A 27,756-nucleotide genomic window follows, 5' to 3' on the forward strand; every position below is an offset into this window, starting at 1 on the left:
TTAGGCCCAGGACAATAGACCCCTATGTCCCGCCTTGTTTCCTCCCCTGGTTGAAAGTACTGCTGATGTCTGATAACTCACAGTGTTTATGACATCTGAAACTACATGACATCAGTTTTCCGAACAAATGATGAGTACAGTGGGTGGGATGCTTAAAATGATATGGTTAAATGTTATCCAGCAAATCTGTAACTGTAATGTGACCAGCAATATATACAGTACTTTCCTATAGGGTACTGATCTCATAATTTGTGTTTACTTCAGAGCTGACACATTTTGTTGTTCTTGTAACTGTGTATGTGTTGTTAATGTAAATGCTTTTTTTATATGACACTTGGTTGCTATGCTATTTTGGCCTGAGTTACATCCTGCAGTAGCCCTTGTGTTCAGAAAAGAAACAACCAGAAGAAATTTGGTGTGTTTCCTTACACCAGAACACTACCATACAAATAATATGCAAATTACAGTCAATATAGGTTATTGAACAAAAAGTATTACATTAAATAAATACTAATATAACTACAGAAAGCAGCACATGACTGTTTTATTTAGCATAAAATCATCCTCATACATTATTATTATTATTACATTTTCTGGATTTTACCTATAGTACCATACGATGTGACTGCTTACACTACAGACAGACCAACATACCACTAACGGTCTCTCTAACACACCAATTCACAGATGTTAGAAGGAGTCAGAAATGTAGTTATCCAGAAGATTATTAAACTATTTCATACATGAAGCTTGAGTAGAAAAATTAACAAGGCAAGAACATTATTTTTGATTGTGTTATTAAGTTATACATATAATTGTTTTTCCAAACGTGTTCTTCAGTCATAAAGTTATTGCACTACTGTTTTGTCTGTGGGTCTTTTCAAGTTAATTCCAGAGAAATGTCAGACCTGCTTAAAATCCTATACGATCAAAACTCATCTTTGATCTGAAAGTGTGGCTGGTCCTCGGGTCGGAAGGCTTCGTTGGGGGTTCCATCTTGATTAAGGATCCGGGACGCGGTGTAGCCCACAATCGGATATTTGGTCTTATATGTGCCTTCAAAAATACTGTCCAGGGACTGCAACTGCTCCTCTGTTAGATCAGTCTGCGAATATTAAAAAAAATTTAATAATATTATTCTTTTATAATAATATTAATTTTAAGTTTCCAGTTTTCATATTATTATTATTATATGAAAACTGAAATCAGTAGTGAATCTATCTAAAACATGGACAAGGGTGGCTCAAATACAGAGAGTAAATATGTTTTTTAAATATATTTGGACAATAATATATATTTTTTTTAATTTTCAGTGAAAACATACTGTAACAATGTTTAAAAAGGCCTATAAGTGATGACCTCATTAGGACAAAGTCTGAAAATCATTTATTAAGGGTGGGTGGTATAGCTTCTTTGTATCAGAATTTTATTAAAACATCATCAAGATATTGATTTTATTATAACCATGGACAGTTATCTTTATGTTGAATTTAAGAGATAAATGAACCTGCCACTTGTGCCATTGTCTCCAGCCCTATTACACCCACAACAATGAGGGTTTGATCAAAATGAAGTTGTGAGTTCTATGACACTAATCAGTCTAATCAGCGGCTCCAACAAGGATTCAACAATGATGACATGTGGAACCCAATCAATAGAAAGTATTAACATAAACCTACATTTAGAAAACATTAGATTATAAGAGAACATGATTCACTTGTTTTCTCAGTAGCTGACGATCAGAAGACACTCAGACGTCTTCACGGCTGTTAAAGTCAAATTATTCACATTATTGAGGCAGTTATTTCACTCACAGTATCAGATGTGAGGTCGTCTGGGTCCAGAGACATTTTGGCCACGGCTCGAGAGGAGTCCTTTCCAACCATAGCATTGTACGGAGCGTCTTTGCCATAAAATTCTGAAATTCAACGATAATTTAACAAAAAAAATATATAAACATAGACTAAACTAAACTTGATATAAGGCCTACACGGAAAATTACTGAAAGGTTAATGCATCAGTCTAAAATAAAAAATATATTCCTTTAGTAGATTATGTCAAAAGTTGAAAAATTAATGAATTAAGTGTTAACAGTAGGAGTCTGATACATTTTTTATTACTAGAAGACCTGACAATTGCAAATTAAGCTCCTACAACTAGAGTACTGCTCCTACTACTAGAGTACTGCTCCTACTACTAGAGACCTGCTCCTACTACTAGAGACCTGCTCCTACTACTAGAGACCTGCTCCTACTACTAGAGTACTGCTCCTACTACTAGAGTACTGGTCCTACTACTAGACTACTGGTCCTACTACTAGACTACTGGTCCTGCTACTAGAGTACTGCTCCTACTACTAGAGTACTGCTCCTGCTACTAGAGTACTGCTCCTGCTACTAGAGTACTGGTCCTGCTACTAGAGTACTGATCCTACTACTAGAGTACTGGTCCTACTACTACAGTACTGCTCCTACTACTAGAGTACTGATCCTACTACTAGAGTACTGATCCTACTACTAGAGTACTGGTCCTGCTACTAGAGTACTGCTCCTACTACTAGAGTACTGCTCCTACTACTAGAGTACTGCTCCTACTACTAGAGTACTGATCCTACTACTAAAGTTCTGGTCCTACTACTAGAGTTCTGGTCCTGCTACTAGAGTACTGCTCCTACTACTAGAGTACTGCTCCTGCAACTAGAATACTACTCCTACTACTACAGTACTGCTCCTACTACTACAGTACTGCTCCTACTACTAGAGTTCTGCTCCTACTACTAGAGTACTGCTCCTGCAACTAGAATACTACTCCTACTACTACAGTACTGCTCCTACTACTAGAGTACTGCTCCTACTACTAGAGTACTGCTCGTACTACTAGAGTACTGCTGCTGCAACTAGAATACTGCTCCTACTACTAGAGTACTGCTGCTGCAACTAGAATACTGCTCCTACTACTAGAATACTGCTCCTACTACTAGAGTACTGATCCTACTACTAGAGTACTGCTGCTGCAACTAGAGTACTGCTCCTACTACTAGAGTACTGCTGCTGCAACTAGAATACTGCTCCTACTACTAGAATACTGCTCCTACTACTAGGGTACTACTACTATTACCTTTTGTCTACTACTACTACACAGCTAAAAACTTGCAAAGATATTTAATAAAACAGTACCTTTTCCTTTGGTGACATCAAACACCACTCCTTTCACTGCCATGTAAATAGGCAAATCCTCCTGAAAAGAAAACAACGTGGAGACATCAGTCATTTCATCATAAATGCCTCACGTGGCCACAAAGTTGCACTTATTTTGCCTACAACACTTATTATGCATCTACAGAAGTGAGTATTTACCACGCTCCCATCGTATTTCCTCAGCTCCTCCTCTGTGAAAAGTCGCACAGGCTTTGAAGCGGCTTTAAACTTTAATTTCTGGTCTTCTTCAGCTAAAGTCGTGCACATGAATAAAGCACAGAGCAGGTAAATCCATAGTGTTTCCATGACAGATCCTAGTTCAACGCGGAAACTCTTTCATCCAACTTTACTTCCTTAGTTTCTGCAACAGATGCGATGATACCTTCAAAATAATAGGAATTTTGAGGATTTTTTAAAAGTTTTTTTTTTCTTTGTAATTCTTTATTTTTAGATAGAGGTATACAGTTACAGGGTTAATTATTAGACCAAATACAGTAGTCATCAATTTTCTGTCTTTTTTTCCTTTTTTTTCACAGTTATACAGAAACAGAACTTTATACAGAACAAGCAGAGAAAGAACCAGTGAACCAGTACACCTTAACTAGACATGTATAATACAATCAAATAAAATAAAAAAGAGAAAATTAAGTACAAAAGCAGAAACAAAAATGAGCGGACAAGGAATTTGGAGTTTTAAGAGACACTACGACAAAATGTAGTAACAAATTGCAAAATCATTTTAGATCTAAACCATAAAAACTGTTCTGACCAACTTCAAGTATTGGTTTTAACCTTGCAATTTAGGCTATTATCTTTTCTTTTTCTTACATCCTGTTTGAGTACAATTATAATCATGACTCTTGAAACTTTTTTCTTTATTTTCATCTCCTTTTTTTGGATACAAGTACAACAAACTTACTTACGGAGACCTATCACTGCCTACATAAGGTAAGATAGTATAAGGTAGTACTGCCTAGACCATACTATCACTGTGGCCTAGGCAATTATAATATTATGATTGGCTTTAAAGTTGCTTATTTAAACAGCAGGACATTCCTTCTGATTAAATACATTATCTAATCTAGTCAAGAGTTACTTATATTAAATTTCTGTTAGTTAAACGTTGGAGGATTTTGTGTTAATGCAGTGAATATCCATAAAATAAAACTCATAATTATGCTTAAATTTAAAAAAAAAAAAAGTCCCTATAATATTATACATTTTCACAATAACCACGTGTAATTGAATGCAGCAGGAGATTAGAGGGCGGGGCTAAAAACACAACTAAAGCTGTGATTGGCTACACTTTTATCTTTGGGACAGTCTTGTATCTCTGTGTAACTGAGCCACTGGAGGGATCCACACTGCTCCTGCCCAAAAAGAAAACCATGACTACTGCTAAAACATTATTCTCGCCAAAATGTATTATCTTCTGACTGAATCTACCTCTCAAACTTTGAAGAAATAGCGCTGAGGTTGTTTTGAAACTTAAGGAGGCTGTAGAAGGACGCACAGAGGAATGTTCAGGAGGGACAACGACCGGGGATACCAAGAGGTAACATCATAATATTAAATAGCCCTGGAGTCTGGAGTTTTGTATTAGTTTATCAATGGTGAGAGCTGAGAAGGAACTTTATTTAAACTCTGTCAAAGTCTCTATATCCCGGAATTACCCCATAGAGTCATGTGACCACACACAGCTGACCACTGCACTCTCTCTACTTTTGCTGACTACTACTATTTTCTTTAGTGTTGTTGTCCAGTGTCCATTAACCACTGGTTCCCACTAATCTCTCTGATGAATCATGTCTAATCAAGTTGGTTTTGTTAAACTTAGATTGCTGTTATTCTTTGAGACAGTAAGTTGAATTAAAACTCTCAAAACATAGTAGATGAGGTTATGTGCTTTTATAAAAATGGGATATACAGCAGTCAGCTTTCAGTATATAAAAAAAGTTAGGCCTACACAAAATGGCACAAATGGTCACTTCAAATTGATCCCCTTAAGTGTCTCATTCAATACAGATGCAGACTCTTAAACCACTTTGATGAATGATGTGCTATATGAGTTTATTAATGTTTATTACTAAAGGGATAGGTCACTTGCCCTTTATATTTGGCAGACAATGTGGTGAGAGATGGTACATTTATGCACTTTTGTAAATAGACTAACCAAAGTTCATATAATTGTGTAATACTAGATTGGGAACTTTTGGGGAAAAAAAATAAAAAAAAATTGCTGATCTTAAATAAACAAACCAGAGCTTAATCAGGACAAAACCGGCAGAACAAGAACCACCCACAATGAGGGACTATTATAATCCAAAAGGAAAATACTTATGGGAATATTGTACAAAGTTCAGTTTTGCTCTTAAGTCTAAAGTTTGTAGTACACAATATTAATGGTACATTGGTTTGGCACTTGTGATACATCTTTTGACATGCAGGCTATTGGTTTGTGAAAAACATGCATTCTATTAAACAGAGTTGCTTCTTCCCAAAGTAACTGTACTTGTAACTTGGCCTGATTGTGCTACCTGCTTGTCTAGACAAGTTTAATGCCCTACTGTGAAACATTCACCAGAAAAGCAGCAGAAAATAATTCACCTTTTAAAGCGCTGTTTCCAAAGCATTAGTAAATGATTGATAGATCAATAAGGATAGTTAAAAATAAACGATGAGGATATCACTTTTTTTTTTTTTTACTCTCACGAAATACAGTACATATGGTTCACAAATATTTATTCTTTTGCAGTTTAATGACGAGGACGTTGAGGAAAGCTTGCAGCCTCCAGGCCTGTATGAAGACACCAAGGAGGACATCAGTGACTTGGAGCCAAACCAAGACAATGGCAGTGTCCCACAGGGTCGGTCTATCTGCGTAACATCTAAATAATGCCAAACATGCAGTGATTTGATGTTATTTGTGGTGTGGAAAAACTATATATTTTGATACTAAAAGGTACAAAATTAATTATACTATTTGTTTTTTGTCTATAGGAAAGGAGGAGGAGATTGTGAAAAATCCACCGAGGAAATTCAGCAAAAGTTGTGTCAAAAATGTATTCACAGTGGTGCTTATACTGATCTATGTGCTCCTGACCACCATAGCTGTATTTCTGGCCTATCAAACCATCAACGACTTTATGGAGAAAATGAATAACCCAGTGATGTCGGTCACATACAAAGAAGTGGAGTCATTTTCACCTCCAGGTTTGTATATTTGTTTGTATAGTTATGTACAATTCTATATTATTTCAGATCCACAGGAGGGAAACGTGCAGCTATACATTTTGTGCCAAACCCAGTCTAGGATAGAATGGTGTAAAAACAAACAAACAAACAAAAAATCTTGTAAAATGTCATGTGTGCTCTGAAATTATTTAAATGGTCGTTATTGGAAGACTGATTTTCCTCCATGTTTACTGTAGTTCAAATCAATTAATTGGGTTAGTAAAATAAAGGGAGCCCAGTCATCACTTAACCTGCTTGTACAATCTTATAAAAATCTTTTCTTCTTTACATTACCTGGGCTGCAATGACTTGTATGTGGTTTTATTATAATTAAGTGTTTTTATTGCTATTAACAGTATTTTGCAGACTTTAATCTTGTACAGTTCAATTCTAGTTTATCTAGTTTATTTCAGCTGACCAAAGTGCTTCACATAAAAGTCAACAAATGTACAGATGACACGATACAGGAAAAGTACAATAAAACACCAGGATATCTTATCTAGCTAGTATTAAATGCCAGGGAGGAGACGTGGGCTTTCAGTTTAGACACCTCTGGTCCTGGTCCTCTGGTTCAGACACAGACAGCATTTATCCAATCCATAAGTCGCACAGAAAGCCCCTATATGAGCTGGGAATCGAACACTGATTCTCATCTCACACTGAAGTGGCACAATTATTTCACTGGTTGTGTCTTCTGTGGATGAATTCCAAGAAATTCCTTTTGTACATGTGTATTGTAATGTATTTTGTTTTATGGCTATTTCTTTGTGCTGTAAACCAGGTATTGCCTTGTTCCCTGGTAATGCCCGGCTATTAAGCTGCAAACATTACTACCGCGACTTCCTCCCTCCGATAGTGAACCCGGGGCAACCACAAGAGAGCGACTGTGAGATGCAAGAAGTCTTTTACAATGGTCCTTTTCGAAATCAATCTAAGGTGAGTTAGTTGCCTTAAATTGGAAGGTTGTGGGTTCAATGTCCTGGCCAACAAACTAAAAGTTGTTTTTGTTTAAACTAAGATAGTTGTAAAATGAAAAGTGACTGATTTTGAAACAAACATAGCTTTAACACTGGAACTATGATTTTCTGTTTTGTTCCTACAGAGGAAAACGTTGGTGGTCCGTGGTCCATCTGATGTCAGGAATAAGGAGCTAATCTTTATGCAGTTCAGTCAAAATGAAACACTCCAAGACTTCAGCGCCATCTCCTACATGCTCTTTGCTAAATACAGCGACTTGATCAATAGGTAGAGATTTTGGTCTGTGTTAATGTTTTCATAATTGTCCACTTAATTTTTTAACTGAGCTTTCAGAAGAATCTAAAGAATGTACTGTACTGTGCTTAATCAATATAATATTACATGGCTAATCAATTAATTGCAATCAGTTACTGTAATTGTCATTAACTAATTTTGGAATTGAGTAATTGTTAACTGACCTGTACACAGACTCCAAAACTTGTCATGTGCAGAAAGAAGAGGTTTATGACTCATAAAAAGTAGTAATTACATAAAATGGCCCTGGAAATATGTACAATTTTGTGTTTTGATGCAGAAAACAAACTTTATCACTACTTACAATTCACTTATTTTAATATTTTGAAAGTATTATGATAATCATCTTGCCCTGTGATGGCAGTGCTAATCATTCAGAGTTCATGAGGGATTGTGAGAGGAACTGCTCCATGTGGACCTTTTCTGGAGGTTTCAGGACCAGGGTGAAGATGTCGTTAGTTCGGACATACGGGAAAACCAACCACGGCACTGAATTTCGACAAGAGGTATTCAAATGCCATATACTGTATATTAAAGGTGCACTATGTTACTTTTCTGTTGCTTGCTAGTCTCCATGGTGATGTTATTGCTTTGTCTGGAATGCTCAACAGTACGGCTTTAAACTTGTCAATCTTGCTTATATTCAATTACATTTGTTTTTATTTTTACTAAGAAAAATAACTTGAAAACATGCATTCTTACTGTGAGTGGAGTCTTCTCTCCACTGTCCTGTAACTTGGCCTGCTGACATCAACGGCTTCTCTCAGTTGGATATGTTTAACGCATGTAATAATGTATGTAATAACACCTCAGTGGAGACAAGCAGGTGGTGGACCCTCAATCGGAAAAGTTAAATAGCACACCTTTACACAATTTTATTTATTTATTTTTTGTTTTAGTCTGCTGTGGTGAAGTTTAACGACAAACGGCCAGAACAGAACAGAACTGATGAACTTTTCTTTGCTGCTTTTGAATGGAGGGATCCCTATATTCAAGAAATCAAACTGGTGAGTATTGTCTTACATTGGCATAAATTGTAAATAGATTTTTGTTGTCCCACCATAGTGCACTTGTATTACTGAAAATGGTTGTTGGTTACACGCATATTTATAAAATAAATTGGCTCACGGAATTGAACCCCCAACCTCCCAGGCATATTAGAAACAAAATCCATCTCAAAACTCTGTGTCCTCATTTTACTCCATATAATGTAAAGTTGTAAACAGTTCACAGTTCACATAAAAGTATAACTGTTGTGGTTGTGACCCAGTTATGGCTCATTAAACTGAATCGCATGACTCTCACTCTAGAAACTAGCACACACACCAAATTTTGAAAAACGTCATCACAATCATGTCATTACTTTTTTGCAGACAAGAATAAAATTGTTTAATTATGTAGACCCTCAAGAATTTCATTATATAAAAATGTCATACAATATCTTAATTTTTACTTCTTCCAGATTGTGACTGCTAACCCCTGGAACTCCCTGGTCATCCTCTGTGGAGTGTTCATGGCTCTGTTTAAAGCTACTAATTTTGCCAAACTCACAGTACAATGGATGATCAGGATGAGGAAGAGGCATCTAAGGAACAAAGCACGAGAACGCAATCACATCAACTAAAGTCTACTGAAATAATGACTTTGATTCAACTCTTTGTAGGTCACTTCATTTTGTATAATAGTTCCAGTTTGATTTGCTTTATCTTTGTACCCAAACTACTGCTAATCTTAGCTCTTAAGGTCAGTAATTTCTTGAAATATTTCAAAATACATTTCCAAATTTGGGCATTGGAAAGATTGCTGTGCCTGGACTCTTTCTAATGTGACACTAATCCTGAACTGTATTACCGTGTAAATTCATTACAATTAAGTCAAGGGAATATACATTTTTTCTATTTGTGTTCTCAGAGCAACAGGGGCAGAGCTACTAAACATTTGACTAAAAAGGGAAAATTACACTATGCTTTAACAAATGTGACTGGAATAATGCACAATTTTCAGTTTCTTTTAATATTCTGTTTACTTGAAATATGTTTATTAAGTATCTAACATCCTATATAAAATATTTTTTTTGTGAAACAATATTGCTTGATGAAGGAAAGATGCTGCATAATCATAATATAGTAATTCAAGTATTTTGGATTGCCAATTATTTCATTTTGAGCACTTTTCACCATTTAAAGGATATTGTATTTTAAATATACTGCACTATACAAATTTCTATGACAACAGTCCAAGCTTTTTGTCATTCTGAAATCCATGGATATCTGGTTGCTACAAGAAAACGCTAGCCGTAATAGGCTACTTAAATAACAGAATTAAGTAGCTTATTCAATTAAATGTAAAGAAACACACACACAATTGCGCTGTACATCCATTTTAAAATTCCTGACCAGAAGAGGGCAGCCTTTTCGACTCTCACCGGAAGTCACGTAGAAGAAGCTCAGGGGGCGGGGTCAGCAGGGGATGTTGTTATTAGCTTTAGCGATGGACAAGAAAAAGCTAAAATCACAAAGTTGGATTTTATAAAGGTAATTTTCTACTAATTTACCTACTGCCATAGGGTATTTGTGGATTAATTTCCCCACATGCTTTTATCTGAGCCATTACGTGACCATAATCAACACGCAGTTTTATGCTAATGTTTATTTTCACAAATCGATTATTAGCATGCTACGCTAACTCGCTAACATTTTATGGAAAATAAATCTTTTTATATTGTTACAAACTATTCTAAAAGGTTATGCACTCAAACGCGTTGCTATTTACCCGCATAACATTTTCTTAAAATGTACTTTATGTCTCCCTGTGTACTTGAGTGATTAGTTTAATTTACTTCCCACGCTTTCCAAAATGCAACAAAACTGTTAAGAGTTTAATCTGTCGTTATTGTTGTCTGTAGTAGGGCGTAAACGTTATTTACGATTATGTTAATATGTCGACCTTAAATGAACTTTCGCAACAAGGCGCGAAAGTTAAATCCTATCAGATTTTATTTTTTGCAAAGTTTTGACAAAGTAACAATGGCATTGATATGTTCATCATCTGACCAGGATTTGATTTATGCATTGGTTTCTGATGGCGTGAGATTAACGTTTACTGATTGTATGCCACCAAAGTCACATCACAGCACGACACCACATGAAATTAAGGTAACGCTCAGCCTACGGGTACTAGTATTTTGAGTGCTTTCTACTCACGTGTGGACCTTCTAATACTGTATAAATAGCAGACGTCTGTTGCTGTGAGCATTAATGAAAGTGGCAAAAGATATGTGGAAAGGTGCCCAAGGGTGCTAAAAACAAGATATCAACAGAGAGGGTGAAATAATTCCTGATATGTGGGTTAAGCTTTGTAACAGTGGAAAATGTTTTTAAAAAATTGCATCAAATATAGAGCTTTTTGTTCTGGTCCTGATTTAATGTATTATCCATATTATATTTCAAGTTTCTCTTAGGCTTAAATGTAAGAAAAATGCATAAATACTTGGTGTGAAAAGTTTAAGAACCCCCTTTGTTGAAAATTATCTAAAAAAAAGATATTAATATATATCCTACAAAAAGGCTTATTTGAAATTATTTGGTTAGACTTCACAAGACAAAACACTGCTATTTTTTTAAGTGTTAAACAAGTCCAGGCATAACTGTAGTGTGACCCAGTATTTCTGGCCCCTCCCTCGGCAGACAAAATTAGATCTGGCTGCACAAGACTAACTGATGAGAGGGTAAATGACCCCGAGAGAACTCTTGGACTGTTGAATTTTGAGTGTAATGTCAAGTGAATTCAAAACAGGCATGTCTCATAATTCAATACTCATGTTATATGTGTTGTTGTGTTTCAGTAATGGGCGGCTGAGTTACATCTGTGTTCAAAATGGCCAAGAACAGAAAGTGCATTCTCTGTGAGACTGTCTATGTCTCCAGACAGGTAACCAGTCTTACTTTAATTATTTCACTTGCATAGCACCCGCTAGATATACACAGTAAAAGTAAAGTTGATGCTATGCAAGCTTTAATAATTTCAAATTCCTTATTATTAATTACCTTACCTTGTTGAATTTTAGGAAATGGAGGAGCACATGAGAAGTATGCTGCACCACAGAGAGCTGGAGAATCTCAAAGGACGGTATGTTCAATAGACTGCAAAAATAACATTTTACAAAGTTTATCCAAGATCCAAGACATCTACAACATATTAGGTGTGTTAAAAATACCTAGACACTAATCAATTCTAAAATTAATGTTAAAACTAGATACTTATTTGAAGAAAAAATAAATAGGACATTTTCTTACTAGCTTTAGAATGGTCTTTATCTATACAGTACAATATATTATTAATATTCAAGGAACTACTATTATTTTTGTGTTGAAAATATCATTTATTTTATACAAACAAGAAGGTATTAATTATCCTTGTCATATATGGTGTTAAGCCTTTTCCTTTTGTGTCAAAATCAAGTTTGAAATTTTGATATCATGACAACACTGCAACCTTAAAAATGAAAACATTAATGTATTCATGAATTCACCCTCTTCTGTTCAAACTATCATTCAAGTTAAATTTTATTCCAATTATACTGCACGTGTGTCCAGCAGCACGTGTCCAGCAGCACGTGCCCATTACAGTCAGTGGGCGAGTGAATCTATGGCAGCTGCCTCTTCTGTGGCTCTTATATTTAGACACAATATCAGCAAACAACAGGCGTGAGCGATACTAGGCAACTGGACAGGATCTGGTGACTCCGGTGTAGATTAGACAAGTATGTAGGCTACAGCTGCAGGGGAAGAACTTCAAGGGTGAAAAGACACTTGTGTTTAGGCTTGGGTTTAGTACTTAAACTTATGAAAAGGTTTATGTGCAAGTAAAGTACAGTATTATACCTGAAGTGTTGCATTAGCTATTGATTTTGAGATTTGATATATGATATGAGATTTGATATAGTATTTCAAGATTACAGTGCATATGATGATACTTATATTTGAGTGTAGAAAATATAGACGTACTTAAACTCATGTTGCAAGATAAAACAAAACATAACAAACTAGTGCCTATTTGACAACTTTCAAAATTTCTTCTAACAAAAAGTTAGCATTAGAAAAGGTTTGTAGTTGCCATGTTGGTGTTTGTAAATATATGTGTTGCCTTGTTTGAATTGTTGTAATCTAAATGTAGAAATCATGTGCAAAAATACAAGGTTGAGCAATGTAGTGTCAGTGTTTCAGACTCTGAGTGTGTCATTTTTGCCACTTTAATCTTTGAAGGCCTTGCCTTGGGCTTGAAGAATGCTGGGTAAATATGTCACTGTCTTTGTACAAAAACAGTGTTTACTGCACTCAAGAGCAGCTGGTGAGCTCTGCCTTGACCTTTGTTTTGGTTTGAGATGATTTGTTTATGGAAAAGGTCAAGTGTGAAATGTAAAATGAGCGCATATAATGAATAGATACTGTCAAATTAAGATAAAAAAGTTTTCTTTTCTAAAACATTAGCCATTGCCTTTTAAGCTTCTTTACTGTTAGAGATGTGATTAGCAAGTTAATACAGTAGTTCATCATCTCTTAATGCTTAAACTAGCCTCTGTAATAGAACTTGTAAATGGCTGACTTCATTTTCATTCTGTGTATTGAATATGATTTTTGTTTATTTAACCACCCCCTATTCAAAAGGCAATGTCTACCTATAAATGGTAGTGGTAGCAGTTAAAATGTTCATAAATAAATAGATCGTATTAAAGTGATTTAACTTTGAAGTCAGCTGAGGGATGCCTCTAAAGTTAAAATATAACCTAATCCTTTTGGAAAAGTGTCTGCCAACTGCACGAGACTGAAATGGCCGAGTGCCCTGACACAGATTGGTCCAGCGATATCACAGGATGACATGCTTGGGAGAGGTTTAGCAGTGGGAGCAGCTGAAGGAGGAGGTTTCCGGTTTCATATAGTCCACTGCTGCTATTGGTCTAATGACACATGGTGCATGAGAGAGGGGTGGGGGGCTGTGTATTTGGGATAGCCTAAGGTCAAAAGCAAAGATATCCCCGTTCAAGCTGTCAGAGCGCAGCGGGACACCATCATGGCAGCGCAGTGAGCCGCTCCTCTGGGCTGCAGGCTGGATATGCTCAGCTACAGTAGCCCCCTACCTTCACCCTGCCTTCTTCCAATAGCTAAAAAACCCTGAAATTTCCAGACGGTCAGGATGACTAAATTATAACTTTTTATTTTTTAAACAAGAAAATTTAAGTTAGCTACCTCCTGATCGGTTAAGGCTAGAGAATTTGGACTTGAAGGATTGTTGAGTAATCTCCTTTCCTTGTTTTTGTTTATTTAAACTACCACCACAGATTCTGCAGGCAGGAAAAAGTAGTCTTTAAAAATGCCAGAAGGAAAGATTGACCGACCGCTCTCGCCTTTGCTCCCCAGGGACTGTGGCCATGAGTGCAGGGTGTGTAAGATTACCGTGGTGAGCCTAACGGACTACGCTAGCCACATCTCCAGCCCCACGCACAAACAAAACGTGGAGGATTTTGAACGCATCCCGGCTCGCAACACTTCCAATGAGGAATACTTCGATAAGACCCTGGTGCAGCTTATCGAGAAGAGAAACGAGCAGATAAGGTAAGAGAGATTTGTTTGTTTCAGTTCTGAATGGTGTCGACTTGGTTTGGTTCTGTTCTAGTCCCAGTTTAGATACAATTTTGATGTGGTGCAAATGTGAATGCATCCGTAGAGTTCACATATGCTCGAGATAGTAGTAGTAGTAGTAGTAGTAGCAGTGGTAATAGTGGTTGTAGAAGAAGTTTGGACTTGTTGAGTATGCATTTTTAGATTACTACGAACTAGGTGTATAACATTTACAGTCTGTAAACTAAGGCATGATGACTAAAGCTTAGAGACTGATGATCGTCAAAACAAACAAGATTATCAACACAGAAATGATCAAAGCTCCTATAGCCCCACAGAGCTGATTCATCATGTACTGTTACTGTATGACTTCTGTGATTAAGAGCTTTATCTCCACATTTGAGCTAACATGTGACGTGTGTATATAGTTGAGTGCTCATGTGCCTGTCCCTTGTATAGACACATTCTGCCTGGTGCAGCTCATTGGCCGTTTTTAGCCTCTGTGGCGCCTGGAGTCCAATGTCAGAGCTGCAGCCTAGAAACATTCACATACAAGATGCATTCCTCTGCCTTATTTGATTTCTAATAATACAAAACATGTGTTGGTTATATAGGTGTTACTAAATCAGTCATATATGATGATTATTTTGATTTTGAATTTGCATCCGTACTGTATCAATTGTATTTTTAAATTTTTCATCAATCAACACAATAACAGAACTGTTCAGATGATTATATAATACTTTTTAAGACAATAACTACAAAATAAATGTATCCATTTACATAATACAGGGTGTCTAAACACATATTGAAAGATAGACCTGTGGAGTGCCACAGACTGTTTTCTGAAGTTTTAAAGGTACCCCCACAACTTATTATGTGTTAGAAACTTAATAGCAGGTCTGTCTCACATCAAAGTCATCAGTTATTTAAGTGACAGTGGTGACTAAGTGACTATTTATAAATGGTAGTAAAAAGTACTTCCCAGGATGATGTAGGCCAATTCACCAGAAAGCCTGAGGGTTGCCTTTGACCCCCAGCCCATAGTTCTGACACCTTTGACAATACATAAATAAGACTGTACTTGTAATGACTTTTTCTGCTCCGTTGCAGAATTGCTAATACATTGCCATGTTTGCATTATTTTGCTTATAGAAAAGAAAAGGAGTCAGCTGCTGCGAAGCTCGCTCAAGAAGAGGCTGAGCGAAAGCGGAAGGAGGAGTTCCAGCAGAGATTAAAGGAAACAAAGGAGCGTTTTCGACTTGAGTTGCAACAGCAGTCCAACCTATATGGCCCCCAGCAAGGATCATGGTACAAGGGCAACCAATATGGCACCAACCCTGGACACATGCAAAACGTTAGACCCTGGCAGCAGAGTAAATGGGGGAAGAGCTCCACCTGGCATGCACAAGAGCCCCCTACTTTCAAAAAGTTCAACAAAATCCCACCCCCATGGATCAGTAATGCAGGCAGCAGCAATGGTGTTTATGGGTGCAATAACATATCCCAAAATGTCCGACCTCGTATGGGGCCACCTCCTCCTTTGTTCCCGTCCTTACCAAAGTTTTTCACAAAAGGGGTCAATCAATTTCACAGTCAAGCAACAAACCAAGGAGCTACACAGAAATCTGAGCCTAAAGCTGCAGAAAAACAAAACACAGAAGCAGAGAATCCTAACAATAAAGGCAACAAGTCATTTGGCAGTAACCCCAAATTTGACAAAACGTGTCGCTGGTCGCCGTACCATGTCAATAATAAAGGGTCGGAGTCCATGCCAAATCTTGTTCAAAAAACTCCCAAATCACAAAAAGTAGACAAAGGAACTGAAAGCGTCATATCTAACCCTGACAAAAGAAATTCAAGTGGGGAAAGTAGTAACAACAGCAGTAGAAGTAGTAGTCTTCAGAGAGATGGTCAGAATGCTACCACTACTACAACTACTCTTAGCCCATCTACTCAGAGGGCTAAAATAGCAGTGCAAAAAGCAGAGAGGAGACCTTCTGTAGGTGCAGGTCCATGTGGTGGAGCTCAAGTCAGCAAGACATCTACTCAAAATAATGAGAAGTTGAAGACAAAAAATAGTCTAAGTGGTTTATCAAAGTCAGATCGGCAGCTAACTGAAACTGTGAAAAATGTGAAACAGCTCGAAAAGAGATGGTCCTTGGATAGCTTAAGTAACATTGGGCAAAAGACAACACAAGTACAGGGGCAAGAGCAAGTTGGCGTCAATAAGGAAAATACGATGAGGCAGAATCAGGCTAAGATGTCCATGCCTGCTTTGAGTAAACCCGCCAAGCTACCAGACCAGTCACTCCAGCATCTTCAAGTCAGCACATCTTCTCTTGAAAGCTCAGCCGGTCCCAGTGTGAATGAGGAAGGTGACAAAACCAAGGTTAATACTGAGACAGAACCATCTGAAGATACATTGATACAATCTACCGTAGACACTGACGTCTTAAAACCCAGTGACTCACAAATCCCATTTCCAAAATCCAAAATCAACCTGTCCCCGCTCCTTAAGAAGGATTTGACCAAACACATGATCCCAAACAAGGCCAAAAGTACTACTAACCTTGAACCCAATTTGAACATTGCGAGACGGGTCAGAAATCTGACCGAGTCAAAGAAGAGCGACTGTGATAAAGATTCAGGACTGAAGCCCACCATTCGACAGCTCATCAGCCCCTCTGGGTCCAGACGAAAGGTGAACTGGGAACAGGTCTACCATGAGGTCAGGAAGAAGCAGGACAAAGGGAAAGGCATGCCAAGGTAAATGATAGTAGTGTTCATTTGGTTTTTAAGTAAAGTATTATTTTACAGATGACCATAATAAACCTCTGGTGTAGCTAACAAGATTTGAAAGTGCAATGTAATAGTCTCATCACCAATCATCAATATTATGTAAAATTAAGTGATGTTTGCTTTTTGCAACGCTTTTTGGACTGCTCTGTATCTATTCAATAACAGTAAAGTAAACCACAGTTAACTATGCCCTTTTGAGCCCATTTTGTTCATGCCATTTGTCGATTTAAAATCAGTTGTTAAGACCTTACTATGTTTGTTCTGTTAAACCCAGCATACTTAAAGTTAATCTTCAAACTAGTGTGTGTTACTTTCATTTAAGGTTTATGCTTTGCCTTTCCTCTCTCCCCGAGATTTGGGATAGAGATGGTGCCAATAGACCAAGAGGACCACAGTCAGGAAGAGGAAGACTTCAACACTGCTGGAGGGCTTCCATTGGGACTCACTGCTGGGTGCCCAGACTCCCCCCACCTCCCTGAAAACGCTCCCTATCCGAGAGTAGCATTGCCCCAACGCCCAATGCCCCTTTTTTGGACAATTTAGTGATCAAGGTCAGAGCCCCAGGAGCCTTCACAGGACACTGACCTACTGCAGGAGATTGAGATGGGCCTGTGTGATGCAGAGCACCACTGCACAGAGGAGGTTAGACCTCCTGCAGAGGTCGCATTCTGTCGCTGAGGAGAGTTCTGGAACAGAGATGTGTGAAGGACAGGGGACATCGAAGAAGAGGAGAGCAAGAGTGAGTATAAGAAGAGAAGATTTGAATAATACTCATCTTGTCTTACAGATGTCCTCTCATTCTTTTAAAAAAAAATGAGTGTTGAAATAATTTACAATTTAACTTTTCACATTAGGATGTGCCTCACCCAGAGACATCTTCTTTGGAGCATCACACTAAAAGGCGGAAAAAATCAAAAAAAGGTACAATCATATGTGAATTGTAGTGACTTATATTTGGTGACAGACAAATTTATATATGTTATGTACATTTTTAGTTGCAGAGCGTTCCCATATTATGGAGCTGTTGGCGGTGTCATTGCGCGAGGATGAGCTCAGTCGGTCCCTTCTAAGTTTGGACACAGACCTGATCAAGGCTCGGGCTGCTCTGGAGGCTGCCTATGTGGAGGTGCAACGGCTAATGATAGCCAAGCAACAGGTGAGAAAAGCCAAACGTGTATGTACAGTGCAGTGAAATATGGGATGCATTGAATGTTTCCCTGTGCATGTGCAAAGCAAATTCTTCTGTCATCCAGGATTTATAGAACATTCACATTACATCTGTAACTTTTGTATTTTTTTGGTATTCTCACTACTTGAATGTTCTGACCATGCTCCTTTTCTTTTTGTCAGGTGAATACAGAGATGGGCACCCTGAGAAACAAGCGTATTGAGTTGCTTAAAGGGATGCAAGGTAAGGGAATAGCAGAAATTGGATGGAATTAAATTTAGGCCTGCAAAAGATGTTTACAAGTGTACATGTAAGATATAACATGCCATATGTCTCCTACTGTCTCAACCTTTTCAAGCAGGCTGTACAGAGGAGGCCCCTGACTTTATAGTGAAAGAGAAGAGACAAGATGACTCAGACGTGCACCTCTCCTCCTCTGTCTCCTCCATCACAGACCCCTCTCTGTGTGGGACCAACCCTCGCGCCTCTCCACCTGCTCCCTGTGTGCCCTTTACCCCTATGGCCGTGAAAGAGGAGCCACGGTCCCCTGTCCACATCAACTCTGAACAGGACTCTGCTGTCTACGCCCACAGCACCACACCAGAGCTGCCCTCCGCCGCATCTGCAACAGGTAATGAATCTATTCACCTCAGTTTAAATATTGTTCTATATATTTGTTTTGTTTTTTATGTTTTCTTTTATTATTTATTCATATTACTGCACCAGGAATGTAGCATTCTTAAATCATGCTTAACACAATGAAGGGCAAAAACATGAATAGGTTTGTTTCTAAATAAATCAAATACTCAAAATCCCATGTTCCACAGTTTTAGAAACAATGATTTAAATGAACCAAATGAGACAGGCTTTTTCCACTTTACTACTTTTTTCTTAATATGTTACATTATAAATTTGCCCAAGCCTGTTATACCTCTTATTTTACAGAAGCGGCATTATACTCTCTCCCATCTCCTGAAAGAAGGTCTGAGTTGTGCCAAAGGCGCCCAGACCAGGAGCGAGATGAGTTTGGAGATTCTGTTGACTCCAAGGAGAGTTTAGCTGATCTGGTGCAATCCATTGAGAAGGGAATCCAGGCATCACAAGGCCACACCGAGCCCAACACTAATGACAAAATGCCTGCACCAAGCTGGAGGGACTCGGAAGTGGGCAGTTTTGTAGAAAGTACAGCTGCCCCATCATTTGAGACGCCCTCTGGGTTCAATGTGCCCGCCTCTCCATCTGAGATGAGGAGTGTGAAGAAAGTGAGGAAGCTGAAGAAAAGGAAATCACTGAAGAAAGCACAGAGTTCAGAGTTGCCCGAGAGCAGTGATACAGAGATGGATACTGAAGCGTCTAGGCCCCGGTGCCCACGTTCCAGGAGGAGGAACAGCGGAGGGTCCCAAGTCAGTACCTCCAACCAGCAAACAGAGGAGAGGGAGGAGGATGTCAAAATGGAAGAGGAGGAGGAGCTGCATATTGAGAAAAAGGATCCCAAGCCCTCAAAAAGCAGTGCTAAACAGCTCCGTGTGATGCTCACTGCGGTTACAGTGAAGGCTGAACCAGAGAAGAATGCACCGGGCTTCAGTGGTCCCACTCTGAACCCAGACTCCGCCAAACCAGAGGCCCAGAATGTGGCCTGCTATGAAGTCAGCTCCACAAGTGACATGGACGTATCACCTGCTCCAGAGAGGTATATTGAGTGGTTTATTTGTTCAGCAATGAAATCCCTTATACTTACCCTTTTGTAAGTTTTTTTTATATGGCTAACTTTTTATTTTTCATTTTCAGTGATGTTCAGGTGAGCTTCGCACTGCCAAAAATGGGAAAGACTTCATCAGGTAAGATTGCATTTTCAATCTGTCTCAATCTTTGTTGCACACACACAAAGCAATTCATATTTTTTGATAGCTGTACAGTAATTTTATACAGTGTGAATACATTTGTGAAATGATAGTGGAAGATGATGAATCTTCAGTCCATAAACAAATAAGGCAAACCAAAAGGCTAAATGGCAAACTCCATATTTAGATTTGTCCACTCTGAGGCGAGCTCAAATATATATAGACTATGGGGTCTCAAAGTACTTTTTATGGTCAGGATATTCTTACAGATATCAAATGCACAGTCACAAGACCTTCTAAGAATGAATATTTATAACATCAGTAGTATCATATTATTTAAACCTTTGGTGGGGGGAACACTAGTGTACCTTGAGTTTTTGCGAAGTGTGCTTTCATTTAATTTAATACTTTGCTATTTGGGCTGCCCTCATCCAACTTATACACCAGAAAAGACACCATGACAACAATCACAAAATCTACACATTATCTGCACCAACATTTTTATTATTATTATATTTTTTTTGGTATTGCTCCATTTTTTTAACAAATAAGTGTGCCATAACTGATAAAAGAACAGAGGTATAAACTAAGGCAAGGCAAATTAAGGCAAGTTTATTTGTCTAGCACAGTTTGTAGACAAACTAATTCAAAGTGCTTTACAGAATAAGAAAGACATTAAAATCACTCAAATCAAAACATAATCACAAATAATCATCATAAAATTAACATTAAAACAGAAGAGTGCAGATTAAAGACCTTTCAGTCTTATAATACCTAATGCCGTGTATCTCTATGTATTTAGATGTTTCTTCTGATCATGGGGAGGATGACGTCCCAACAGAGGGATCATTCGAGGGTCACCTGGAGGCAGTGAACTCAATGCAGATACACGACGGGCTGCTGTACACCTGCTCTGGGGACCGCACTGTCAGAGCCTTTGATATTGTGGTATGTTTTTGGAAAATTTAAGTGTTGATAGAAGATTGACAAAACTGAATACCTGTATGGCATTTTTCCCATAGCAGTAATCCAATCATATTTTTGCAATTCATGTGCATTCAATGTGTCAAAACGTGCTTATAAATGTCTTGGTTCAGATTCAGTAATTGTATAAAAAGTGTAAAATGAAATGCAAAAGTGGAGAACTGTGACTTTATGCTCTCATTTGGTGGATCACACTGCTAGTTATAAAACTTACAAGACACAAGCCAGTATCATGGGTCCTGTAATTGTGTATATCATAAAAGACTATGTAATAAACTGAATTGTGGTGGGTAATGTATAGTCAGCATTTCTTGAGGTAATTGTTTTATTTTTGGTTGCAGAGTCATAAGTGCGTTGCGGTTTTTGAAGGCCATAGCTCCAAAGTGAACGCTCTGCTGGTGTCTGCGGGTCCCTATCTCCATCGTCGCCTTTATACTGGCTCCAGTGACCTGACCATTCGCTGCTACAGCCTCACGGTAAAAATAATTAGAATATTAGTTAAGTTTGGCACATTATTCCCTTATTGATTCATCTGCTGGTATGGGTCTGACACCGGTTTTAGAATGCTTATTGAGTAAAGGGAAATATTTGCTCTCCTATATGCCACCCCATTGTAATTCTACTTGAATACATAACATACTGATGCATTTTTATTGTTATAATTTTAATTATTTTTTTATTTTTTTATCAACAGACACAGAAGTTTGAGGAGCAGTTCTCTCTGGCCGACCGAGTCCTCTGCCTCCACAGCCGCTGGAAGATCATGTTCGCTGGGCTTGGCAATGGCACAGTGGTCAACTTTAACCTCAAGGTATAACATACTAAGGCTACATATTATGAGAGAACATGGCAAACAAAAATCTATTCAGTCAACTGAACAAATTATGACTTTGGTGACAGTTCACACCGTAGGGTAGCTCAATTTACTTAGCTATGAACAAATACTTCTTAATGTAAATGACAGCTGTGTGTTACTTCAGTGTAGTTGCCGCCTCACTTCAGACTGATATTTAAGGCAGGGACTTAACACTTTCCTGCCAGAACTAGTTGAGGTGCACTTTATGACTTTGTATTATTTAACTGATAAAGCAGCTTGCATTCATGGGCTCGACACACGGGGAGCGACGTCGCTCACTCTCCATTTATTTTCAATGGTGCCTGTGCGGCACTGCAAAAATCGCTCGTCTCTCTCACCTCCGCGACAAGCGAAAGTCGTGCACGTGAAAACCTCACGCTTGTGCATGTCGACGTGCACACGCGGGCCTGCGACGCGACTAATGAAAGTTGAAAAATGTTCTACTTTTATTGCTGTCGCCTGCACAACAGCCAATCAGCGAGAGTTTGATTGACGAGCCAATGCACTGTCCACTTCAGAAACATCATGGAGGAGAAAATTATACTCATGGTGTCGGATTTCCCAATTCTTTTTGACATATCTCAAAGAGACTACCGAGATATATCAAAAAAAGCAGCTGCCTGGGAGGTGGTGCCAGGGGTGAATATGAGTGGTAAGTTAACATGCACAAATGTGTTAATTCAGATAAATTTATGGAGGCTAATAACCAAATGTATTAAAGACTGATTCAGCATTAAAAAAATATATTTATTTAAGGTTTTTACATTAAACAGAATTAGCTGCAGAATAGGGTGGACCCAGGATCGCTTTTTTTGTTTTGTTTTGTAAAGTGCAACCAATTGTAATATTTTAGTCAAATGAAGCAAAACTTTACGAGATTTCATTTTAGTGTCTTTTTCCCATCTACCGCTATTAACCTCAAAATTCCCTCCAAATAAACAGCCAATCAGACATGTAGGAGGCTCGCGATCTGCTCTGGAACAGAGCGCGATGTGACAAGCTGCCACTAGTCGCTGCAGTTTGTCGCTGCCCGTGTGTTAGATTTTAAAGCCTCTGCGATGAGTGTCGCTGCACGCTGTCGTTAGTTGCTCCCCGTGTGTCGAGCCCATAAGAGAAAATGACACTGCAGACCATAAATATTTACTATTTTCTTCCTGTATCCAGACAAACAAGCAGATGGATGTGTTTGAGTGCCACGGGCCGAGGGCTGTGAGCTGTCTGGCCTCGTCGCAGGAGGGGGCACGGCGCCTCCTGTTGGTGGGGTCTTATGACAACACCATCAGTGTGAGGGATGCCAAGAACGGGCTCCTGCTGCGGACACTGGAGGGACACAGCAAAACAGTGCTCTGTATGAAGGTCAGATAAACTTTTTACATTGTTACACTAAATACATCTAAGGGATTTCAGGGTTAATCTTATCTTTATTTAGACATTAACTGCAAACCCTAATTTTGACTTCTAACATGTTCTGAAGTACATGTGATTTCTGTAAATTCAACAGTTTATGTTTCACCTCTTTCAGTTGTTAATACTTCTTTAGATATAACATTGTACACAAAGGATTATAATAAAAAAAATAATTAAGATTTTTTTCCAAGATTGTTTGGCCCTGATATATCTTTAAAATTAATAATTGTTCTTTCTCTCTGTCTCTCTCTCTTTAGGTGGTGAATGATTTGGTGTTTAGCGGATCTAGTGATCAGTGTGTCTACGCTCACAATATTCATGTAAGTATATCTATTTGTACTCAATTCATTTTTAATAGCTCATTCTCTTGGTAAACAAAGTCTTTACCCTAATACAAACTATTCTGATCTCTATACCCTCTTGTGTGCAGTCGGGACAACTGGTGCGCACGTACAAGGGCCACAGTCATGCCGTCTCTGTAGTGTGTGTTCAGGGGAAGGTGATGCTGACAGCCTGCCTCGACAAACTGATCCGAGTCTACGATCTGCAGGTCAGACACTTTATTCATTCAACTGCAAGTCTTCTGATTAGATTTACAATATTTTTTTAAGTAGGATTTTGTAAACAACTCCAGGAGCAATACATTTTAGAGGAGACTGAAATATGAATTCATACATTAAGACAAGATTCCCAAGTATTTCAGAACATGTTTGTAGAGGTCTAAACTATACCCACAACAAGATTTTTCTATAAAAAGCAGATATTTAGTTGTACATGACATTCAATTATCTAAATAACTGCTTTTGTGGTATGTTGCGCAGCTCTAATCTGGACAGTTTCTCCATTTTATTTGTGTGTGTGTAAAGTTTTTTATGAGTACCCTAAGTACATTGTTGTTTAACCCCACAGTCCCATGAACAGCTGCAGGTTTATGGTGGACACAAGGACATGGTGATGTGCATGACCACCCACAAAAATATGGTAATTTAATATCTGTTCTATAAATAAATAGGAGACAGTACATCCCATAGTATATTAAAACATATACAGGATCTGTGTCTTATTGGGTTTTTGTCCTTTCAGATCTACACAGGATGTTATGATGGCAGTGTGCAGGCCATCAAACTCAACCTGATGCAGAACTATCATTGTCGGGTAAGATACTTCTGCAGCATATGATTGAAACATGGACATTAAAGAACCCATATTACACTATTTTCTGATATATTATAATGTTGTTTCTTCATCTAAAATATACCTGAGTTGTGTTTTTCTCATACACTCTATTCCACCTTGTGATGTCATGTGTTAATACAGAAAGTCCTCCACTGTGTTTTTAAACTCCATACACCTTCACTAGAATCATTTGGATAATTTCAGCCCTGCCAATCTCTACAGAACTAAAGGTAAATGTAGCCGTTAACTTGAAAACTAACACTTCATGACATCACAAGGTAGAACAGAGCATTTTGAGCTTTGGAGATGTAGACAGACTAATAAACCAGGATTACTCAAACATGTGTCAGTGAAACGAACAACTCCAGGTATGTTTTTGAGAAGGTAACAACATTATATAGTATAGGACCTTTAACTGGTTCTAATGGTAGCACATCATTAATAGTAATCACATGATTTTTAAAAATCGTTTTGTGTATATAATTTCCTTGTGATGTAGTGGCACGGCTGCTCGATGGTCTTTGGGGTTTTGGATCACCTAGAACACCATCTGTGCAATAACCACACCAGCCAGAACCTGCAGATGCTGCGATGCCGGTGGAAAAACTGTGAGGAATTTTTCAGCGGTCGCATCAGCTCCAAAAAGGTGGGTCCGGTTTTTGAGATAAGATGGAACTTTAACAATCTGACAGTGGTCAGTGTGGCTCCCTATGCACAATGCAAGTCCTAAGAAAAGAGTAATTTGAATGTTTTGATAATAAAACAAATCTTTCATCTTTACAATTATAGAAAAATGTGAATCAAACTACCCAAGTGAACCCTTCTGAAATCTATACAATAGATTTCAGAATGGTTCTTTTGGGTACTTGTATTCATTTTGTTATGCACTTTTTGTCAATGCAAACCAGTTATACGTCTCCTCTTGGGGGATGCCATGAAAAGCATGTGCCACTTAGCACAGTCATTGTCATATCGATCTGATGCCTTTATTGCATCCCTCAATTATTCAGGATTGGGACTGCCAAAGAGAGCACTTTAGCGAGTTGCCAGTTGCTATAGGACCCACTAAAACTTTACTCTTAACCCTTTTCTTTTTTTAACCTTCTATTTTTCTCTCTTTCTCTCGTTTTTAGGCGATGCTTTTGCACATGCAGAAACACGCAGCAGAGGAGTCCCAAGTGGAGCCTTGAAGCAGAAGGGACTAAAGGTTTCCTGATGCTCTTTGCCCCTTTACTCCTTTGTAAAACCTCCCATATTGGGACGGACCAGTGCTAAGACCCACCTCTTATGGCTCAAGCCTGTAGAGTGGTGTATCATCTTTTTATGTTCAATGTTGGAATCCAACCTTATAACAATAAAGAAATGTGGGGTGGTGGGAAGATCATTTTATACTATTTTAAATACACATCGCCCTCGTTTTCTGTCTGACCATACTAAGACTGACCAAACTAAGACAAAATATTTGACTTTTGTAATTGAAGAAACTCTTGTGGAGCCGGTAACAAAAGGGTTTATATGCTTCCTGTTTCAACTAACCACAGTTCAATATGCTGCATTTTGATTGGTTGTCTAACTTAATGGCATGGGCTGGGAGATGTTTTTACTGTTGTTGTGATGTTTAATATTGAGCAACATCTTTACCATTATGTTATTTTTTTGTTCTTTTAAATATTTACTTGTTTTATGGTTGTCTTAATGCACCAGTTTTCAGTCAAAATACAAATTGTAGCATTCTATTACATGTATTGACAAGCATCTCATTAATGTTGGATGGGTCTGGCAAGAAGAATTTTAACCATTGAGTGTTAGGAACATCTATAGCGATATATGATGTTTAAGACCCCACTTTTGTTTTTCTATTCACAGAATTTATTTTTTGCATTTGTTTTTAAGTTTTATTTTTCAATGTTTTGCAAATTTAGGATTCATCCAATTTTAGTTTTTTTTTCTTTTCTTTTTGTTTTATTTATTTTCTTTGACTGTCTTGGTCTCATCTGTTTTCCATAGAATTTTTAAATCATTTTGTTGTTGCTCACTGATTTAAAGGCATTGAGGGACATTAGTGCAGTGTTGTGTGTTGAAGTGGCCTGAGATTGCCACATTGGAGAGTTTATGCAGTTTGCTGTGAAACTGAACCAAGACCTGAATGTGATTTCGAGTATAATGACTTTAGATCTGAGTGAGAGAGTCCTGTTTGTGTTACAATAATTCCCTGCTTGGAGATATGTATGTTTTTGTTTTATTTTTGAGAATTGAGCAGAAGGCACCCGATCGTTTATGGAAAAGGCATTTGGGGAGGTGATTTTGAGAAGGATGAAAAGCATGAAGGAAAAGTATTAGAGAGACACTGATCAGGTGTAACATTATAACCAGTAAATGGCATTTATATGAACATTTTAGCTGTTAGAAGAGAATTTTTAAGAGTTCTATAATGTTGAGATTAAAGTTTATTGTCTCCATCCGAAGGGACAATTTCAAATTTCTGAGCGATTTGGATCAGGAAGCCACCATAGTGCCTTCTTCTTATCTTGTAATAAGTTCATGGTCAGGAGTACCTAGCTGGAGGATCACCCCACTATGCACATTTTAAGTTTAAATAGTCAGTAAAACAAAACTATTATTCAAAAGTTGCTCTAGATAGGAACAGTTGAACTAAATGAACCATTTTCTGGCCTTCCATTGCTCTAAAATAATGCTTGATGGTCATATTGTTGTGCCGAATCGGTGTATAACCCATGCCATACCTCACCCACTAAAATATAATGCATTTGAGCCATTTTTCTTTTCAGTGTAACTTTTAACTGGTGCTCTTCGTTGCATATCTGGTTGCATTTTTTTGGGTTGGTCCTCTTCATTTTATAGAGGACTTGATTTTGCAGCAAACATTTTCCACTTTTTACAGTTTTAAAACAAAGGAAAGCATATTGTTCCTGTCTAACCAGGCATTCCCGAGTTTCTTCAACATGTTATTCTGTTATTCTAAAAAAAAAAATGTAAACTGCTTTTTTTTAAGAAACGTGCAATCAAAGTTATTAAAATGTTCAAACCCAACATTGACTTCATATACTTATTACTAAGTGCAAATACATTGACTTTTGAAACCTTTGTTCAACTTGTATGAATCTCTAGTTAAAAAACAAAAACACAGTCAAACCAATACTATAGATTAATTTATTGGAATATAATGAAAAAAAATCCATAC

At 37.9% G+C, this 27,756-nt stretch overlaps 3 protein-coding genes across 3 annotated transcripts; 2 read left to right on the top strand and 1 right to left on the bottom strand.

Moving 5' to 3' along the window:
• Nucleotides 1-521: 521 nt before the first annotated feature.
• Nucleotides 522-3,560, bottom strand: nenf (neudesin neurotrophic factor). The gene is made up of 4 exons (XM_033988079.2): nt 3,357-3,560; nt 3,177-3,237; nt 1,815-1,918; nt 522-1,105 (listed from the first exon to the last, which is right to left on the bottom strand). Exons 1-4 carry the CDS (start codon nt 3,501-3,503, stop codon nt 929-931), a joined length of 489 nt encoding a protein of 162 aa, XP_033843970.1. The 5' UTR covers nt 3,504-3,560; the 3' UTR covers nt 522-928.
• Nucleotides 3,561-4,518: 958 nt separating this feature from the next.
• Nucleotides 4,519-9,710, top strand: pacc1 (proton activated chloride channel 1). Its single transcript, XM_033988796.2, has 8 exons — nt 4,519-4,752; nt 5,953-6,064; nt 6,198-6,410; nt 7,213-7,367; nt 7,534-7,676; nt 8,068-8,209; nt 8,603-8,710; nt 9,166-9,710. Exons 1-8 carry the CDS (start codon nt 4,717-4,719, stop codon nt 9,325-9,327), a joined length of 1,071 nt encoding a protein of 356 aa, XP_033844687.1. The 5' UTR covers nt 4,519-4,716; the 3' UTR covers nt 9,328-9,710.
• A 450-nt stretch (nt 9,711-10,160) lies between these two features.
• Nucleotides 10,161-27,605, top strand: znf106a (zinc finger protein 106a). The gene is given in 25 exon segments (XM_055231033.1): nt 10,161-10,237; nt 11,548-11,633; nt 11,770-11,831; nt 14,120-14,314; nt 15,476-17,089; nt 17,476-17,536; nt 17,538-17,600; nt 17,602-17,700; nt 17,703-17,861; nt 17,977-18,043; nt 18,118-18,278; nt 18,473-18,533; nt 18,649-18,921; nt 19,236-19,980; nt 20,079-20,128; nt 20,934-21,079; nt 21,457-21,591; nt 21,810-21,926; nt 23,136-23,327; nt 23,636-23,698; nt 23,809-23,928; nt 24,288-24,359; nt 24,462-24,533; nt 25,054-25,200; nt 25,688-27,605. Coding segments are annotated over 24 exon segments (4,785 nt in total). The 5' UTR covers nt 10,161-10,237; nt 11,548-11,579; the 3' UTR covers nt 25,745-27,605.
• The last annotated feature ends 151 nt before the right edge of the window (nt 27,606-27,756 follow it).

Source organism: Periophthalmus magnuspinnatus, chromosome 22 (genome assembly GCF_009829125.3).
Source record: "Periophthalmus magnuspinnatus isolate fPerMag1 chromosome 22, fPerMag1.2.pri, whole genome shotgun sequence".
Lineage (NCBI taxonomy): Eukaryota > Metazoa > Chordata > Actinopteri > Gobiiformes > Gobiidae > Periophthalmus > Periophthalmus magnuspinnatus.